The 19,842-nt window shown below is 42.2% G+C and overlaps 1 protein-coding gene and 1 long non-coding RNA gene across 2 annotated transcripts; both read right to left on the bottom strand.

The window, feature by feature from the left end:
* Positions 1–1,207: 1,207 nt before the first annotated feature.
* LOC143710252 (uncharacterized) lies at positions 1,208–4,700 on the bottom strand. Its single transcript, XM_077201246.1, has one exon. It carries the CDS (start codon positions 4,510–4,512, stop codon positions 1,270–1,272), a length of 3,243 nt encoding a protein of 1,080 aa, XP_077057361.1. The 5' UTR covers positions 4,513–4,700; the 3' UTR covers positions 1,208–1,269.
* A 9,656-nt stretch (positions 4,701–14,356) lies between these two features.
* Positions 14,357–16,272, bottom strand: LOC143710251 (uncharacterized). The gene is made up of 3 exons (XR_013194499.1): positions 16,123–16,272; positions 15,294–15,335; positions 14,357–14,670 (listed from the first exon to the last, which is right to left on the bottom strand). It is a non-coding gene; the product is annotated as an uncharacterized LOC143710251 (long non-coding RNA).
* Between the last annotated feature and the right edge of the window lie 3,570 nt (positions 16,273–19,842).

Here is a 19,842-nt window from a genome sequence, read left to right as displayed (position 1 = left end):
ACATCACTCTTTTCATAATCAAGTGCAATTTTAATTTTAATTTTAAATTTGTTATTTCTGCCCAGGGACTACAGGTGGAAATTAGCAAATGTTGCTACAACGTGGCCCGAGACATATTCTCTTGTTTAACAACTTTAATGTTTATTGTGCATTGTCCCTGTTTCAAATAAATAATTTCCATTCCATTCCATTCCATAGCCTCATTATAGGAAATTATGTGTAACATATTTTGACTTATTTAAAAGATAGTGCTTTAAGAGTTTCTCTCTTTTTCTTTTAAAAGATAAACATTTGTAAGAGCTACACTGACGTTGACAGTTTGATAAATGCAAGTTAATTTTAATCTGTGTGTGCTAAAAATGTACATAAGTCCCTGTAGAGATAGCAATACACATTCTCCTTTTTTGCCAAATAAACAAAAGCATTTCATCAATGTCTTCTCTCTTGCTGTATCAAAATGTCACCTAGCTTTCCTCAGAGATGGTCTTAATAATGTGCTTAAAGTCAAGTCAAATTCAGTTTGTGCATGATTACATGACATACATTTTTTTTTTATCCGTTTAATCCCAAATTTTTTCTTGCAACTTGAGTACTTGCATTTTACTCCTTAGACCTCCCTAACACTCAAACATTATGCCTTTTTTGATTTTATGTTGGTTAAGTTAGTGAAATATTAGGTTTTAATACTCGGTCACAATAGTGACCGGTGGGAAACACCATAGTCAGAATTCATACAAATTCTTCAATTAGACCTATTGACACAATTCATTCTAAGACATCCAATACCTCGTTTTGTCATTTCGTGAAGGAGGCTTAGTGAGGTGAAAAGGTTGTCATGTACAAAGTTACACCCTGGAGGAACTTCTGGTTGTTCGGCTAGACCCCTATGGGATAGACCATGATTTCACTTGAGCCCTGTTCTAGGCCAGTTTCAGGATGTGCAAGCAGGAAGTAAACTGATCTGGTCATGTGACCTTTCACACTAGTCACATGACATTGATAGATTTTAACCTCTTAACCTTCTTCAGTGCGCCGGCGCACTGACGCGTTTTTTGTTTATTTAGTTCAAATTTACTATCAGATTTAATGTTATACCTTGACAAACTATACATCGTTAGGTTTTTGATACACCGTCTGGTGCACCTGGACATATCATCGGTGATGTAACCTAGGATCACGGGGGGTTTCGGGTCTTTCAACAATCAGACCCCCTCCCCTAGGCGACCCAGCCGGGGTGATCAAGTCCCAGCTTATGTCCAGGTAGCGCTACTACCCTACACGCCATGCCTCTCCTCTCCTGATCCACAGCCACCTTGATGCTACTTCTGCAGCATCAGTGGCCAACTTGATGGCCCTTCGCTGACTCGCCCCTGTGATGCCAAGCATTTTGTAGGCCCTGCAGAGGGAATGGCCCACAAACCCTCGACATCCCACTTCGACAGGTTGGCATATTGCCCGCCACCCATTGCTCCGGCAACCCTCCACAAGCTGGGAGTACTTTGCCCTTTTTCTTTCATTGGCCTCCTCCATACGGTCCTCCCAAGGCACTGTTAACTCTAAGAGGATTACCTGCTTGGAGGCCTCTGAGGTGAGTATAATGTCAGGCCTTAATGTTGTTATGGCAACTGCTTCAGGAAACTTCAGCTGCTTACCCAGATCAACTGCCAGCTCCCAGTCGCGCGCTGTTGCCAACAGGCCAGAGGAGGTGCCCCGGGCAGCTGGTGTTGACTTCTCCCCAGCTCTGACAAAGGCTGTGGTCTTCACTGGGCGAAGGCTCTTGCTGTGGCTAATTCCACTGCAGATAGAATCCGCTACGGCTTTTAGGACCTGGTCATGCCGCCAGCGGTAACGCCCTTCACCCAGGGCTTTTGGACAGCAGCTCAGGATGTGTTCCAACGTTCCTCTCCTCTGGCAGAGGGGGCATGCTGGTGTCTCCACTTTTCCCCAGGAGAAGAGGTTGGATGGACTTGGCAACACGTCATAGACCGCCTGGATCAGGAATTTTATCCTGTGGGGTTCAGCCTTCCAAAGCTCAGTCCATGTGACTTTGCGCTCCACTGTTCGCTCCCATCTTGTCCAGGCGCCCTGTTGACGCATCCCAGCCATCTGGCAAGCTCGCTTCTCCTCAACTCCTGCACGCACTTCCTCCAGGATCAGGGACCTCCTCTCTTTCCCTTCTGCCTTGTCGTAACGAGGAGTTCTTCTGCTTCCCAGGCCAGCTCTCCCATGTGCCACTGCACCCACCAACACCCTTTGACGTAGCCTTGACTCTGCGTCGTCCACTGCCACGGCAGCCCTCCACTTCCGCCCTGTCCTGACCTCAATCCCAGCCTGGGCAACCTTTGGATCACTGGAATCCCGATACTGTAGGACCTCCCTGGACCGTGTCACCATGAACTCCTCGCTCAGGCTGCTCATGGGAAGCTTCAGCTTGTTGTTCTGCCCATATAGTGCGATGCTGCTCAGGCTTCGAGGCAGTCCCAACCACCTGCGCAGAAACCTGCTAATCCTCATCTCAAAGCCTTCCACCGTTGAAATGGGGACTTCATATACCAGGAGGGGCCAGAGGATCCTAGGGAGGATGCCGTGCTGGTAAATCCAGGCCTTGAACTTGCCAGGAAGGCCAGACTTGTCCACCGCGGCCAGCCAGGTCTCCAGGTCTTGGTTGGTCGCTTTTGTGGAAGCTGCGTCTCTCAGGCTACAATTGAACACCTTCCCCAGGCTCTTCACAGGTTCCTCTGTCAGTGATGGTATCTTGATGGTGCCAAGTGAGAAGTGGAACTTATCAGTGACCTTCCCTTTCTTCAGCACGAGGGACCTTGACTTGGCCGGCTTGAACTTCATGCGAGCCCAGGACATCAGCTCCTGAAGGCCATTCAGGATCCACCTGCAGCCTGGGACAGATGTTGTGGTCACTGTCAGGTCATCCATGAAGGCTCGGATGGGTGGCTGTCTAACTCCAGACTTCGAGAGGGGCCCCCTACACTGCATCTCCGCAGATTTCACCAGCATGTTCATGGCGAGTGCAAAAAGGATGACTGAGATTGTACAGCCAGTGATGATTCCCTTCTCAAGCTTGTGCCAGTCTGAAGTTGTTGTTCCGGAGGAGACTCTCACATGGAAGTTGGTATAGTAGTCCAGGATGAGGTCTCTGAACTTCTTCGGGATATGATGCCGGTTCAGTGCCTCTTCGACCAGTTTATGGGGTATGGATCCATAGGCATTTGCGAGGTCCAGCCACAGCACAGCCAGGTCCCCCTTGTTCTCCCTGGCTTCCCTGATAAGCTGAGTGACCACCCCTGTATGCTCCAGACATCCAGGTACCTCTGGGATTCCTCCCTTCTGGACTGCTGTATCGATGTAGGAATTCTTCAGGAGGTAGTCTGTCAGTCGCCTGGAAATGAGGCTGAAGAAAATCTTTCCTTCAACGCTCAGCAGTGAGATGGTCCGGAACTGCTCGATCTTCTGAGACTTCTCCTCCTTCGGGATCCAAACACCCTCTGCCTGTCTCCACTGGTCTACTACCTTTCCCCTCCTCCAAATCACCTTCAGGATCTTCCAGAGTCTGTGGAGTAGTCTTGGACAGTTTTTATAAACCTTATACGGTACTCCACTGGGCCCTGGAGCGGAGTTTGCCCTTGCCCTTCTGACCACCTCCTGGATCTCCTTCCAGCCTGGCTCTTTCCCGTCAAAGTCCATAGCCGGTGCAGGTGGATTAATCAGGAACCTGCAGGGGCCTAGGTCTTGCTCTCTGTACTCATCACTGTAGGATTGCTTGAGGTGGAGGTCAACCTCAGCTTTAGAGCAGGTGAATTGGCCGCTGCGCTTCTGTCCTAGCAGCTGTTTCGTAAATCCAAATGGGTTCACTAGAAAGGCAGCTCTCCTCCTGGACCTCTCCTTCCTCCTCCTCCTATGCCACTCAGCTCTCCTCAGGGTCCTCAGCTTTTTGCGGATTATGCTGCGTAGCTCTGCAAGCGGTCCCCTGTCCTCTTCGCTTGCAGCCTTGAACTGCTGCCTCAAGTTCTTCAGCTCCTGCCTGAGCTGATTGATCTTACTTGCTCTGTTGTTCATGGTATAGGGGGGCTTCGTTGCTCGCTTCTCCACAAGTCCAAATCTCTCTGCAGCTAAGCTGATAATGATTGTAGTCATCGTTTTGAGGCGTCGATCAGCTCTCCCTTTGGCAGTTGCCTCCAAGATGGTATCTGCATCTAGATCAAACTGGCGCCACTCCTTCTCCTTGCTAGCTTGGGGCCACTTCACCCGACGATGTTCTGATGTCCTGTGTGCATCAGGTGATTGCATCACCTGGAGGCTCCGGGCACTGTGGGGTGACTCCGGGCCTGGCTCCTCCTGCGTCTCACCAGGCGTAGTTCCTGTGCGCTGTGACTCTACCCCCTTCTGCATACACTTCATCTTGGCCTGGTGGATCCGCAGGCCATGTCGGTTCTTGCATATCTTGCCACATATGCATTCCATTATCGTTGTCGTATTTTCATTGCCATGTGTCGTCATCCTTTGATCCGTCCTGTGGGATTCTCTTCCGCCCCCCCTCTCGGGAATCCCTAGGGGTATATCTCCTGTAGGTCGATTCGTAGCTTTTGTGGGTTCCTTCTTCTCAGAAGGTGCAGCTTGGGATGCTACCCCTCACTGCCCCGATGCCGTCTCTCCGGGCTGTCCGCTGTCTCTCCAGCTGTCACCATTCTGTACTTGGTGGTCAACCAGACTGTTCCTGGTAGTCACTGGTTGTTCCAGAAAGAAGGTTTTTGATACACCGTCTGGTGCACCTGGACATATCATCGGTGATGTAACCTAGGATCACGGGGGGTTTCGGGTCTTTCAACAATCAGACCCCCTCCCCTAGGCGACCCAGCCGGGGTGATCAAGTCCCAGCTTATGTCCAGGTAGCGCTACTACCCTACACGCCATGCCTCTCCTCTCCTGATCCACAGCCACCTTGATGCTACTTCTGCAGCATCAGTGGCCAACTTGATGGCCCTTCGCTGACTCGCCCCTGTGATGCCAAGCATTTTGTAGGCCCTGCAGAGGGAATGGCCCACAAACCCTCGACATCCCACTTCGACAGGTTGGCATATTGCCCGCCACCCATTGCTCCGGCAACCCTCCACAAGCTGGGAGTACTTTGCCCTTTTTCTTTCATTGGCCTCCTCCATACGGTCCTCCCAAGGCACTGTTAACTCTAAGAGGATTACCTGCTTGGAGGCCTCTGAGGTGAGTATAATGTCAGGCCTTAATGTTGTTATGGCAACTGCTTCAGGAAACTTCAGCTGCTTACCCAGATCAACTGCCAGCTCCCAGTCGCGCGCTGTTGCCAACAGGCCAGAGGAGGTGCCCCGGGCAGCTGGTGTTGACTTCTCCCCAGCTCTGACAAAGGCTGTGGTCTTCACTGGGCGAAGGCTCTTGCTGTGGCTAATTCCACTGCAGATAGAAATATATAATACTCAAGATTCAGTATTTGACCACTATTGTATTCTGAGAAACTTATAGTGACAGTTATGTCTTAATTTGTGTCAGGAGTTATGAAATGAAAAAATGAGTCGATACCTTTAATATGAATTATGAGCGTCAGCTGGTCCGTTCATAAAAAAACACTCTGTGCTGTCGTCATGACAGCGATTCACAAAACATCGTCCCTCAGGGCTTTAGCTCAAAAATGTGCAGACTTGGAGAAATATTGATATATTCTCATAGATTCACATCATATTTCTATAGACAGGAATAATATTTATTGAATTTATACCCAAATGCGTCGATGTAATCATTATGATCGCTTCTTACTGAGATGTGCTGTGTTTTCAATTCATACCAATAGCCTGAGGGCGCTATATGCACAATAACAGTCCATATATGGATCATGAAGAAGACCCATAGTCATGTGACATTCCAGGACGTCACTGACACAGAAAGTAGCTGACAGAGATCGCTGTAACATGCAGATAAAGATGTTTTGAAGACAATAAACATGATTGCAATGATATTTGAGTTACCTGTGTTCTTCAAGCCATGCCAGGTATTTCATAATAATAGATTATATTTATAATGTAATGCTAATCGATATAGATTTCATCATCGGTCAGAACACTATAAATAATACATTTTCTGTCGGATTTTTTTTTTTATCTGAAGCCAAATTAGATCACAGAAGATTATTTAAAACACTCGACTTGCGTTATAAAGTAAGTTTGGAGCACAAACATGGTTTTAATCTCATAAATGGTCGTGTATTGATGGTGTGCTAAGCTAACATGCTAGTTAGCCCAGGTGCACCTGCCAGCAGCAGTTATTGTTTTATGATTTTTTTCTAAATAGGAATGCTTACTGAAATGTTTCAGTGCATTTGATACCAGTTTCAAATATTTAGTGAGAACTTTGATAAAAGAAATTAGGGTTTGAAACCCTATGAATAGCCTGTGAATAGCCAGTCGTTAGTAGCTATAATGCAGACAAAAGAAATGCATATTCAGAGCCATAACCAGTCTGGAGAGGTGTAAATGTGTGCAGGGAGAGACTCACACTGAATGGGGCTCGTTTGCACCACAAAATAATAGAGACAATAGACTGAATAGATGACTCAGAAGATGACTAAACATCAGTTTGCATTTTAGAGTCTAATCAAAATAAAGTAATTTGACATGATCTTGAAAAATATTTAACTAAATACGGAGTTTTAGACTTATCATTTTCAGATTTTAAATATAAAATGGTCACACATATGGCTTTAGCTGCAGTGCATTTCTAGATTGCTCCAGGGCCAACTTCAATTTTATTTTTATGAAGAATTTCTAAATTTCTAATAACTTTACAAAACTTTGAAGCTATTTAAACATTTTTTTTTCATTATGACAATAATTAATTCTACATTTACAATAAACTACTAGGTGTCAGCTTTCAAATGAGATCATACTTGTGCTTTTAGTGCAAAGGGTTCATGCACTGTATCTGTTTAAGTTTGGGTATGTCATTTCTGGGGATTTTTCTAAAGTGGCCTTGAAGGTTAACAGGTTAATCAAGACAATCTATTTTGTCATTTAAAAGTTGAATTTCTTGCCAAAAGTCAATAACAACATTTTTAGAGCATCCAGAAATAAGAAAAAAGATGCGGTCACAATTGTGATCGGTGGGATTAAACGGGTTAATACTGTATCCTCAATTGTGTATAATTAAGCCATAGCCTATATCATATGCTGAAGTACATTTCTGGAGTGTTAAAGATTAAAAGAAAACATAACAACAAGAACCGTACAGAACCGAAAACCGTGACCCTAAAACCGTGATACGAACCGAACCGTGAGTTTTGTGAACCGTGCCACCCCTAATATATATATATATATATATATATATATATATATATATATATATATATATATATATATATATATATATATTAATTTACATAGCAAGTGCCAAAACCATTACCAAGTTGTGTACCATTCCGATCAAGGGTATATATATATATATATATATATATATATATATATATATATATATATATTTCGGTCTGAACATTGTAAAACCCCATGACATCTCTTTTGCTCTCTCTCTGACAACTGCAGGTTTTGCTTCTAGCTTTGGCAGCAATAGTCCTTTGTTGCTATTGTTCCTCATTTTACTGCAATTCAAAAGTAGCCTTTCATTGTGACGAATGTAGAAATTGCACAATCTAATTGAATTCTTAAAAATCAAGAATTTAATCAGAAAAACTACTTTTGACTATTTTACAATGTGGTAAAATGAATTATTATGGAACTATTGTATCTAAAACAGTCTGTTGTTAGAACATAATGTGCATTATAGTGGGATAACATATAGATCCACAGCCACATGCACACTCACATTGCAATCAAAGAAATGTAAAAAAAAAGGCTTTTGAAAACGTGTGATGTGTAGGTGGAAAATAACTACATTCAGCATGGGGGATGGATGAAAAATGCTAGAGAAAATAACTCTGAGTGGAATGATTGCTCATCAGCCGGTCCTCTGTTTACTGGGGGAGTGGACATTGTGAGCCGCGGAGCTTTGCACTTTATTCCTTAGCCATACATGTGCTCTGCAAAGACATCTGGATTTGCCCAGCCACACCACACAAACACTGGAAATCCCGAACAATAGCCTGCCTGACTCTGACCTTACCGTGCCAATAACACGACAGCAGCATCTGCCGGAACCTACAAATCCACTAATATCTACTCGTTTCTTGTAAAGAAAGGGGGGAAGCATAGAAGCGCTGTCTGTCAAAATCCTACCTTAACTTTTCACCCCAAGCTGATAGTTGGAGCTCATGTTACCAACCTAAGTGAATGTAATTGAGTCCTTACAGGCAGCACTGTTGCTTGTTCCAGTCACTCAACACAGCCAGTGGTGTCAGTCACATGAAACCCGCTGGTTGTGTTTGAAAGGCTGTTTAAGTGTCGCTGAGGCTTTGCTCACATTCCATCCAAGTCTGATTGTTTTTTTTTCTTTCTCAAATCTGATCTTCAGAACTGACTGTCTGCAAAGGCACTTAGCATGCAATGAAAACTGTTTTTATCCATACAATGAATTTCAATGGGTCCAAAACAACATTAGACCCCACTGACTTTCAAAGCAATATAAACGCATCCTAAATGTGGTCCATTTGACTTGTGTGCTATATTCTTTAGAAGTAATTCACTACATTTGTGTGAAGAAAAGGCTGAAGTTTAAAGTTCCCCTATACGCTAACTGATTTAGTTTCAGAGGCTTCTTAAAATAGGTTCACATGCATTCAAGGTAAAAAAACAAAATACCTAGATAATTTTCTCATAATAAACATCACCCCATTTCCCCAAAAGTCTGAAAACAGTTTGTTCAAAGGTTCAGTATCTCTAAAACCCTCCTTTCCGCAAGACTGCTCTGCTCTGATTGGTCAGACGGCCCAGTCTGTTGTGATTGGTCTACTGCTTGCAGTGCATGTTGGAAACTAAACGGCCATTACCATATCTGAATTTCAGCTCCTTCAGCACTATACAGTGAAACAAACAGTAACGATGGCGTCGGTTTTACAATATCAATTTCAGTCCTCATTCTTTGGAAGTGCATGCAGAGTGGATTTATTGCCAAAAACAACATCCTCTTAATATGCTGAAAAAATGAACCAAACTCTTCCAGTCTCAGCTTTAAACTGTAGATACATGGAGTGTTTCTGTAATGCTAGCACTACGCCTGTAGAATCTGAAGTCTTGGCATGAGTAACACAGCAAACAGATATAATAATGTAAATGTGTTACAGCAGGTCAGGCGAGGAAGAGGACAATGGGTGGTGGATCTGATCAGAGACAGTTCAGTTTGTAAATAACCAAAACAGAAACAAAGCAGGCAGAAAAAGGCTTGGGCACAGGAGAAATAATAACTGCTTTGCAATGCAGCATAGACAAAGATAATGGACAGTTGAACTAAACCGAGGGCTTAGATACACAGTAGAAAACAAACTGAACAAGAAATGGGTTCTCAAAGGATCAGTAACCATGGCAACAAATGAGGAAATAAACACAGAGAAAGGCAATGATTGAGACAAGCAAAGTTGTCTCAGTGCAGAAGCAAAGTTGATCGCAGGGATGCAGGAAGTATGGCAGGGCGACGCATCGTCTCGTTCCCTACTCAGGGAACTAGGTTTACAGTCGTAACCTGAGACATTCCCTTTCGAGGGAACTCGAGATGCGTCGATGACGCTTTGGGAACGAGAATACCCAATACGCCGTACTTACAAAATGCCAGATGATAAAACTGTCAGCAAACTAAGTAGAAAAGCACCTGGGGCAGCATCCAGGTCCAAGCTGTAAAACCTCACGAATGTGAGCGATGAGGACCAGCCCGCTGCATCACAAACGTCTTGGAGAGAACTCCAGATAATAAAACTTAGAAGCCATACTACTAGTGGAATGAGCCCTGACCACCAAATGGTTGGCCAGAGGACTCAAAAGCAAGAAGAATAGTCTCGACTATCATTTTGCTCAATAGGTTGGATTTTCTCGACAGAGAAGTCCGATTAACATATCTGTCCAGTGCTCGCACTGGGCACAAAAGGTTCAGCTTTTCCTGGTCCGATAAACGGGGGAGGAGAGAAACCTGCAGCACAATAGGCCTCGGAATAATGGTAGGAACATTAGGAACATATCCATGTTTGGGGTAAGATTGCCTTGGCCAGCCCCGGTGCACTCAAGGCAGGTGGGGACCGAAAGGGCCTGAAGGTCTCGACTCTTGGAGGGACGAAAGAGCTAGCAGAAAATAGTCTTAAAAGAAAGAACTTCTCTGAGACCAATTCTAAGGGCTCAAAGGGAGCCCCAGATAGGCCTTCTAGAACTATTGCAAGGTCCCAAGCCGGCACCCTAGTGCAAGTTGCAGGCCTCAGCCTCAAAGTGCCACGAAGGAAACGAGTGATCAGGGGGTCTCGACCCAAAAATTTACCACCCTCCAGGGCGTGGAAAGCCGCAATGGCCGCCACGTATACCTTAAGCGTGGAAGGACATAGACCTGATACAAAGCATTCTTGCAAAAACTCAAATACTGTGTTTACTGAACAGTTAACCGGATTCCACTGACACTGGTAACACCAAGAAGTGAAAAACTCTCGAAATAGTGATATAGTTTCCTCGTAGCGAGAGCTCTGGAGCTTAGAGTGCGAGAGCTTCTGGAGCTTAGAGTGGTCTCAAGAACCTTGGTTGAGAGACCACTCTCTATGAGTTATGACCTTCCAAAAATTTGATGGAAGGTTTCTCCTGATCGGGATCTCCAAGGGAGGGCCGTCAAGGAGAAGAATTAGGTCCGCAATGCAAATTTGGCTTGGCCAGGGTGGTGCTACTAGCAATAGGCTTATACCATCCTGGCGGATTCACTCCAGAACTCCTGGGAGCAGAGCAACAGGGGGAAATGCGTACAGACGTAGCCTCGGCCACGTCTGCACCATAGCATCCAGCCCCGAGGGGGCTTGTTGAGTGAGAGAGAACCAGAGTGGACAGTGCGCCGTATGCTGAGACGTGAACAGATCCACTTCTGCCTGGCAATAAAACTCCCATATTTGCTCCACCGCCTCAGGGTGGAGTCCCCTGGCCTCAGCCCCTGCCTCGACAGGCTGTCTGCTCCAATATTCTGGCCCCCTGGAATATACACTGTCCTCAGATAGCGTATTTTCTTGAGGGACCAAAATAAGAGGCCACCAACGTGTTGTCTGTGGGACAAGAACCAGAATTCCCTCCATATAACCAAGGCGCGGGGATACTGCCGCGTGATCTTGATCGTATGGAGTGGATTTCCCCTCGGGGAGAACCCTCTGGTCCTGAGCCACCACTGTAAAATTCTCACGTACAGCAGGTCAAATTGAATCACATTGGACGCTGCTGGCCTGAGGCCTAATAGTCACTGTTCCAGAGCAACACATGATGGTCCCTCAGGTCTGGGAGGAGATGTCTCTACGCATTGATGACGACCATCATCTCTAGGCAATTCATGTGCCAAGAGAGATGATGACTCCTCCACAAGCCCTGAGCTGAGCGGCCTTCCAATACCGCTCCCCAGCTAGTGAGGGAAGTATCTGTCAAGATAGCATCTCGATGGCATAGCGCTCCCAACACCGGAACCTGGGACAAGAACCAGTGTTTCCTCCATATAACCAAGGCGCGGGGATACTGCCGCGTGATCTTGATTATACAGAATGGGTTTCCCCTCGGGGAGAACCCTCTGGTCCTGAGCCACCACTGCAAAGGTCTCACGTACAGCAGGCCAAAGGTTATCATAATGGACGCTGCTGCCCTGAGGCCTAACAATCTCTCGAACTGTTTCACAGTGTGTGACTGGCCTAGCTTTAGCTTTTTGTGGCAGTAAGGTTAGCAGCTACACGAGCGGGCGACAGGATGGCTTGCATCGTGACTGAGTACCAGACCACTCCAAGTAAAGTGGTCCTCTGTACTGGAGAAGCACACTCTTCCTGGCATTGAGCCTCAATCCCAACCTTGGCATATAAGTGAGGACGACATCTGGATGCCGAACCGCTAACTGTTCTGATTCCGCTAGAATCAGCCAGTCGTCTATGCAATTCAGAATGCGTATGCACTGCAGCCTGGCGGGGCCAGGGCTGCATCTACGCGCTTCGTGAATGTGTGGGGTGATAGAGCTAGACCGAGAGGAAGTGCATGATACTGGTGTTCTTTGCCCCTGAAAGAAACCCTCAGGAACCTCCTGTGCTGAGGGAGGATGGAGATATGGAAGTATGCGTCTTTCAGATCTATCGTGACAAACCAGTCCTCGGATCTGATTTGAGTCACGATCTGTTTGAGTGTCAGCATCTTGGACTTGAGTTCCAGCACCGAACACTTCAACAGACGAAGATCTAGTATGTGATGCAGTTCTCCATCCTTTTTTGGAACAATGAGATAACGACTGTAAAGACCGACGCAACAGAACAGTCCCCTGAGGGCACCGAGATAGGAAGGGCACCGTATAATGAGGTGTACACCATTCCACCCCGGTTGGGGCTGCCCTCACCAGGTCTGACACCGGTGGCGCCAATACCTTTTCTTTTGAGCCGAAGCCTTCACAGCGTGAAGAACGCTCCTCGGATCCGGCTTCTGCTTTGAAGGCTTTGGCTGCTGTGTTGCGTATGAGAAACAAGACGTCTGGAGCTGCTCGCGACCAGTAGTCCCAGGGGGTTGGACATAGCGAGAGAGAGATTTTCTTGTATCTTTCTCCATGATTTCCATCAAATTGAGCCAGAGGTGTTTTTAATGGTTTAGTGAGAGAAGCCGACGCCTTCAGGGACGATACTAAACCGGGAGACAGATAGCTAGCAAGCGTCTGTTCTACCCGGGGTATTGCCCCATAGCCATACTCTCTTAACCCCCTAATATCTGAATATACATGAAGTTAGGGGCTAAAAGACAAGAAGAGTAAGGCTTTTTCCATGATCTAGACAGCTCGCTGTGCAGATCAGGGAAAAATGGAAGGCCCCGTGATGGAGGTGAAAAAATAGAGGGAAGGAAACTTCTTTATTTTTAGGACAAGTTCCCCCTTATTTCTGCTGGCCATTATATATATATTCTCTTTGTATATACCCATTTATTTTATATATAAAAACTATTATATATGTGTATATATATTTCTCATACACTGGTGAAAGAGATGGCAAATCCACTTCCCCCATGTATTGTGCTTTGTTACTTTCAATGCCCAGCACATCTACCTCCTCGCTAGGAGGTAGAGCACTGAAGCATTGACCTCTCTCCCCGGGCAGAAGAGACCGCAGCGCGGACTTCCGAGACCGGAGAGAGAGCAATGGATCCCTCGTGGAAAGGGAGGAGATAAGGTTCGCGGACCCGTCTCCAACCCCGTAAAGAGATCCTATTTGCGATCCCCAGGAATGCATTCTCCGCGCTGCCTCGGCAAACGCGGGTCCTTCACCCTGAGAATCGCGTGCCAGGCCACTTCCCTCGAAAAGTGACAGGCGGGAGCGAAGCGAAAGTTTCCAACTACAGCTCGCTGCATCCTGCGGTGGATATCCAACCCGGCCCACATCCAAGTGTGACTTCAGAAGCCACGCCCATCCAAGCGTGACGTCGGAAGCCACGCCCATCCAAGTGTGACGTCGGAGGCCAAGTGATTCGATTTGTTGTACACATGCGCAACATAGCGCTGCTTCCTGTCGGAAATATTTTTACGGTTATCATAGTTATTGGTTTATAATAAAGATGAGGTTATTTGTGTAGAGGTGTGACGCTACAGATTGTTGGTGCAGTTAAATTGTGACGCTTTTTCAGGCTTGGAATAGTATAATATACATATAAGGGAGCCTCTATACTAAAACTAAAACGAATTTTTGTCACTTTCTTAGTGATCCAAACTGCACTTACAGTTACCCCTTCCAACTAATGAAAAAATAAATGTAAACTTTTCGTTCGACATTGACAACTTTTCGACATTTCTTTATAGAAATATTGCTTTTTTACAACCAAAGAATTCACTTAATGCCTGTTACAGCAAATGACTTTGAAATCAAATATAGAACAGCAGAATGGAATTTATGTAAACCTTAAATTAAAGAACCAATATGGTGAGACTCAAAAAATTAGAATATCATGCAAAAATTAATTTATTTCAGTAATTCAACTAAAAGCTAATACTAATAGACTCATTACATCCAAAGTGAGATATTTCAAGCCTTTATGCGTTATAAATTTGATGATTATGGCTTACAGCTATGTTGAATTACTGAAATAAATGAAGTTTTGCACAAACATATAATCTCAGGAGTATTTCTATAAAATGTTTTTTTTTATTCGAAATGCATGAGGCATTTTGAAAATTTCAAATTACACAAAAACAAATTAAAAATGTATATCAATCTTTAAACAACTGAAAAAGTGGAGTGAATCTTACTTTCTTGAATTATGCTGTATATTGATTAACCTCCTTAAGTTGAACTAATTTGCTCATTATCAGGTAAAATAACAATGGAATCAGCATGCAGTCACTAAATGATATGGCCAAATATCAGAAGGCAAAACTCCAGAATGATTAAAGCATGAATTTATTTATATATAAACATGTATTTATTTATATTATATGAAAGAACAAAATTATTTGTGCTAGAACAAAAGCACCAAAAAGATCCCCTTTCCTCCAGTTGCTGCAAGAATGGCTTCAACTCTGAGAGAGAGAGAGAGAGAGAGAGAGAGAGAGAGAGAGAGAGAGAGAGAGAGAGAGAGAGAGAGAGAGAGAGAGAGAGAGAGAAATATAAATTTGTTAACATGCTGAACTGAAATATATATTTCTGATTTAACACTTAACACTTATTAAATGTTGGAGTTGTAGAGAGAGAAAGTCAAATATTCATGTTACTGACTTATATGGTTCTCAAGATGAAGAGAAAATGAGAATTTCTCTTTAGTCCTAAAAGTGCAGCAGGGACATTCAAACCACCCATCCAGGCAGTATTGATCTGCATCAGGCTTGATCTGAAAATGTGTAGGATGCTGTAAAACATGACAATGACAATAATTATGTGATCTTCCCATTAATCTAGAATAGATAGAAGGATACATAGATAATTTGCCACGCATACACAGTTATCATGTATGTAGTGAAATTATTCAGTTGTTCAAACAAGTTACTTTGAATTTGCAAGGGTTGTAAGTGATAGGTGATCAGACCAAAACGTTATAACCTAGCTATCGTTAAATTGTTAATTCCATTTCAGACAAACCTTTGGCTGGACAGTTAACAGTCCGCTAACTTGATTAGGATACAAACCAATGTTTATTTTTACTTACCGGCATGGCAAACAATCACTTGCTTTCAAAATTGTAGTACTCCTGAAAAGAAGTATAATATAGTTATGAAAGACTGCTGATGTGATGGCTGGCTTGCCATCACTGTATTTACTGTATTTACTATGAATCAATAATAAAACTTATTCATGTTACAACATCATCACATTACATTATCTAAACATGTATAACTTCTTTGCATAGCAAAAAACTTTTTCAATATGCAGTATTTACAACTGACATAGTGACATATTCTCATATTCTTGATCTCATATTATTTACAAGTAGAATAAGATTTACAGGATGTAACGTCACACATAAGCACTGAAATAATAATAAATTTTTCATATTTACCCTTAATCCAAATAACAACATTAAATTGGTGATATAACAATGCAGTTAGTATAGTATAATAGTAATAGTATACTAAACAAAATTCTCAGTTAAGAATCTAACGTAGTTGAAGTTACTGATAGGAAATTCACTAAGCCACATGTAACGTTAACACACAACTCAGTTAAGACATCGCAGGGGAGTTAAATGACCAAATATGTAAGTTGATGATAATTCTTAGCTCTAAAACAACATCATCAAAACTTATTGATTCGAATTACATCGATATTTTGACAAGTATTACATATGGCGGGCTTTCGCGCTGAGCAGGCATTCTAGTCAAGTGATCAACCGCACCAAACTATTATAAAAGTGATAAGAGCTGCTTTCAACAGGTAGCTAACACATCTCATTCTCATACAACGCATTCTTATATTATGTTGAACAGTGTTTATACTAAAACCGCAAGTGTGTTTCGTGCATTTTGTTTCGCAGTTACCTTCGTCTTCTCTCGATGCTTCTTCCAGTGTTTAATTGTTAACGTACGTTAATGAGAACGTGTCCAATTTGGGCATGGGCGTGGTGGCTTCTGACGTCACACTTGGATGTGGGCCGGGTTGGATATCCACCGCAGGATGCAGCGAGAGGTTTCTCAAAGTTTCTCACAATGTTGGCAATCAGCCAAGGCTGATACCGCATGCTCCACTCCCAACACATCACACAAAGCTCGTGTGTGTCCCTACTTGTTAAATAACGCGAGCAAGGAGAACACAGAGTTTGTGCAATTGTTTCCATAGTCTGTGTATATATATATATATATATATATATATATATATATATATATATATATATATATATATATATATATTGACACAATATATTGACACAGAGCGCACAGAGCATTCATTCATTCATTCATTCATTCATTCATTCCATTGGACTAGTTGACATACACACTTCCGAGGTATTCACGCGAAGGCGTTCCCAAAGCGTCATCGACGCATCACGAGTTCCCTCGAAAGGGAACACGTTATTAACATGACAATAATGTAGCTACTAAAAACCATAACGTCAAAAACACATTCATTTAGCAACAAAACAAGTGGCTTTGTTGAAATGTGTGTTTATGTGTGTGTGTGTGTGTGTGTGTGTGTGTGTGTGTGTGTGTGTGTGTGTGTGTGTGTGTGTGAAATATATCTATGTTTAATTAATATATTCGGCATAAGAAAGGCAATGATTTCGAATCTGAGGGAGCCTGTAAAAAAGTGAATCAAGATAATTGTTAATTATTCAACGCATTCAAGTTGATGAGGAAAAACTGCTTGTGTTAATCCATTGATTCATAAAGCATTAGTAATTTATATATATATATATATATATATATATATATATATATATATATATATATATATATATATATATATATATATATATATGTATTATTATCTCATCACACAACTCTGTAGCCTAAGCTTCAGTGCATTTTGCATTAATTCATTTTCATAACACTAGCTGATTTTGACCTGGAGATAAATCTATTAAAATAATATAAGCACAAACCTCTGTGACAGAGTGCATTCAGAGGTGAGCACTTAGAGAACAGCGTAATGATAATTATCTTGTTTTCCATAATGGTCCTTTATTGCTTTTTAAGCAGAGATTAATTCTAGAAAGTGACCCTTTTTTGCAGAAGATTGCAATGAAGATTAATGTAACAGTTGAGTTTTATTTACATATATACCAAATATTTGAAATTAATTTATTAATTAGTCAAATTACATTTTGAGTTTTAGAGGAACGCGGCTTGACACAAACACAATTACAACATTCAGTATCCTTTACTGACCCTCATGTAGTTTTATCTTCATTCTTTTGTGAAGCACAACATCAGACCTCCCAGCTTCAATGCAAATAATAAAAATTATCATTAAAGTGGCCCATACAACCATATGATAACAGATATATATATTTTTTTATCACTTGAAAATAGTAAGGTAGACTGTACAGTTGAGACACTTGTTGTGTTTTGTTTTTTCACACAAAAATAGATACTGAAAAGAAGTGAATTTCCACATGACATTTTATTAGCTTGTTGACTAAGCTATTATAAATCAATAATACCCATAAGTAGTTTATATTTTTCACAATTAGCTCATAAAAATAAGGTGCTTTTTGTCTCAACTGTACCTATATTTGGTGTATAGTTGAGACAGTACCATGGTACAGTTGAGACACCCATTTTTAATGATGTAAAGGAAACTAACCGTTCATTGCAAATATAATAAATAAAGACAAATAAAGAAAATAACAATTGGGCCACCCGCTGGCCACCTCGCACATTTCTTTAGATTTTCCAATGACCTTGCCTTGCATAACACAATACCATGAAATATGCCAGATTTTAGGGCACAGAATAACGTTTGTGATGATACCAGTTACGTTTAACAGTCACATAAGGATAATAAGCTATTCATTTTGGAGAGTGCATGGTGAAGTGAGAAAAAAAAAAGTTTGCCGATATCTTCGGATGGGAGATGTGTCCGTTGTTCAAATTTCCCACGATCAAAGAGGACACTAAAACGCATGTGTTTGCTGCGCACGCAAGTTATTTAAGGTGTCTCAACTGTACACATGTCTCAACTGTACACAGTCTACCAATTTTCATGTTTGGAAAGAGGTAGGGCTGGGTAAACAGTGGGAAATTCTCATTTTGGGGTGAACTCCTTTAAATACACAAACCAGGTCCGAGCCAGAAATGCTTCCCCTAATTTACCCAAGCTTTGTAAAATATTTATGATTGGCAGTCATATGATACGCTCAAAGTAAAATAGGTTCATGCCTAATCCTGGAGCTAATTAGGAAGGTTCATCATCCAATCCAGAAACAGAACAGAAGATTGGGGATCATAGAACAACACAAGTATGTCACTCTACTGTGACACTTCGGGGCCGTGATTAAAGCAATGCATAGTAAAAAGACACAGCCCTGAGAAGACATATATAGAACTTCAGAGAATCCTCCTCTCTGGCATCTGCTGAAAGCCCAGAGCAAAGAGCAATCACAGATGTGTCCTCGTTCATATCTCAGTTTTTTCTCCCAGACAAATGGAGAGCAAATAGATAAATAGAAACATTCTCATAAGTGTCCTCAATTCTTCTGAGAAAAAGACCCCTACAATCTTCTCCTTTCAGAAGATTTCTACAAATCAAATATAACAACAACAACAATAATAATAACCATAATATACTATTTTTTTATAAATAAAAATATAGCCTATATGAAATTCCTTTTAACTCTGGAGGAGGACACAGAAACTTCCATCTAAGTAATGCAACATCCATGCATTTTTTTCTCCCATTTTTTTAATCAATGTTGAATTTAGAATTAAGTCTGCACAGGAGATGGCACCACATTACTGGTAAAATGCAGATAATTAAATTTTTAAAAAAAATTTTTTATGATTGTTCAGTAAACAAGTGCACACAAATTGTAGACAAGTACACAGTTTTTATTTTATTTTATTTTTTTATTTTTATACATGACAGTATGACAGTATATTGCAAATAAATAAATAAAATAAAAATCCGGACCGAATATGGCTTAATAGGAGTCTATATCACAACCTGCTCATAATAAAGCAAACATCACCATTTTTGGACAGGGTGTCCTCTCAATGTTCAAATAAAATATAAGCATATAAGCCTCAATTCTTAAAGTCCCTATATTGACGTATATCTGAATGAAATGGCTTCTCAAACAAGAAAAATTTAGGGCGGGGCTTAATTTTATCTATTGGGAATTTATTGGATGGTTGTGGTTTGCCACTGGTCAATCTCATGTGAGTGACAGTTTGCCCCGCCCTCGCGCCAGTAAACACCCCATCAGAGAAGAGATGTCGCTTGAAGATAGAGGGGAAGTTTTTTTGATTAAAGATTATGAGTAGTTAAAAAAATAAAAAATAATGATGTTCATGGATATATAATTTATAATAATACTGCAATATTCCATAAAAATATCAACATTTTATTTCCTTTGTTTCATTCTCTCTCAGACCTCTGAAATGAATGTGAAAGTCTCCTGGGCTTTGAGAGCGTACGTCGCTCCGGAGAGTCTCCTGACTGTCTCTGACCATCTGTAATCAAGAAAGGCAGGCCGTCCAAGGTTCAAACCAATGTGGACCAGTCTCTTCACAATCAAGACAGACAGAATGAAAGCCATT

The sequence above is a fragment of the Siphateles boraxobius genome, unplaced genomic scaffold (assembly GCF_051911475.1).
Source record: "Siphateles boraxobius isolate OS27281-9 unplaced genomic scaffold, OSU_SipBor_1 46, whole genome shotgun sequence".
Lineage (NCBI taxonomy): Eukaryota > Metazoa > Chordata > Actinopteri > Cypriniformes > Leuciscidae > Siphateles > Siphateles boraxobius.
This window is presented reverse-complemented; position numbering and strand designations above follow the sequence as displayed.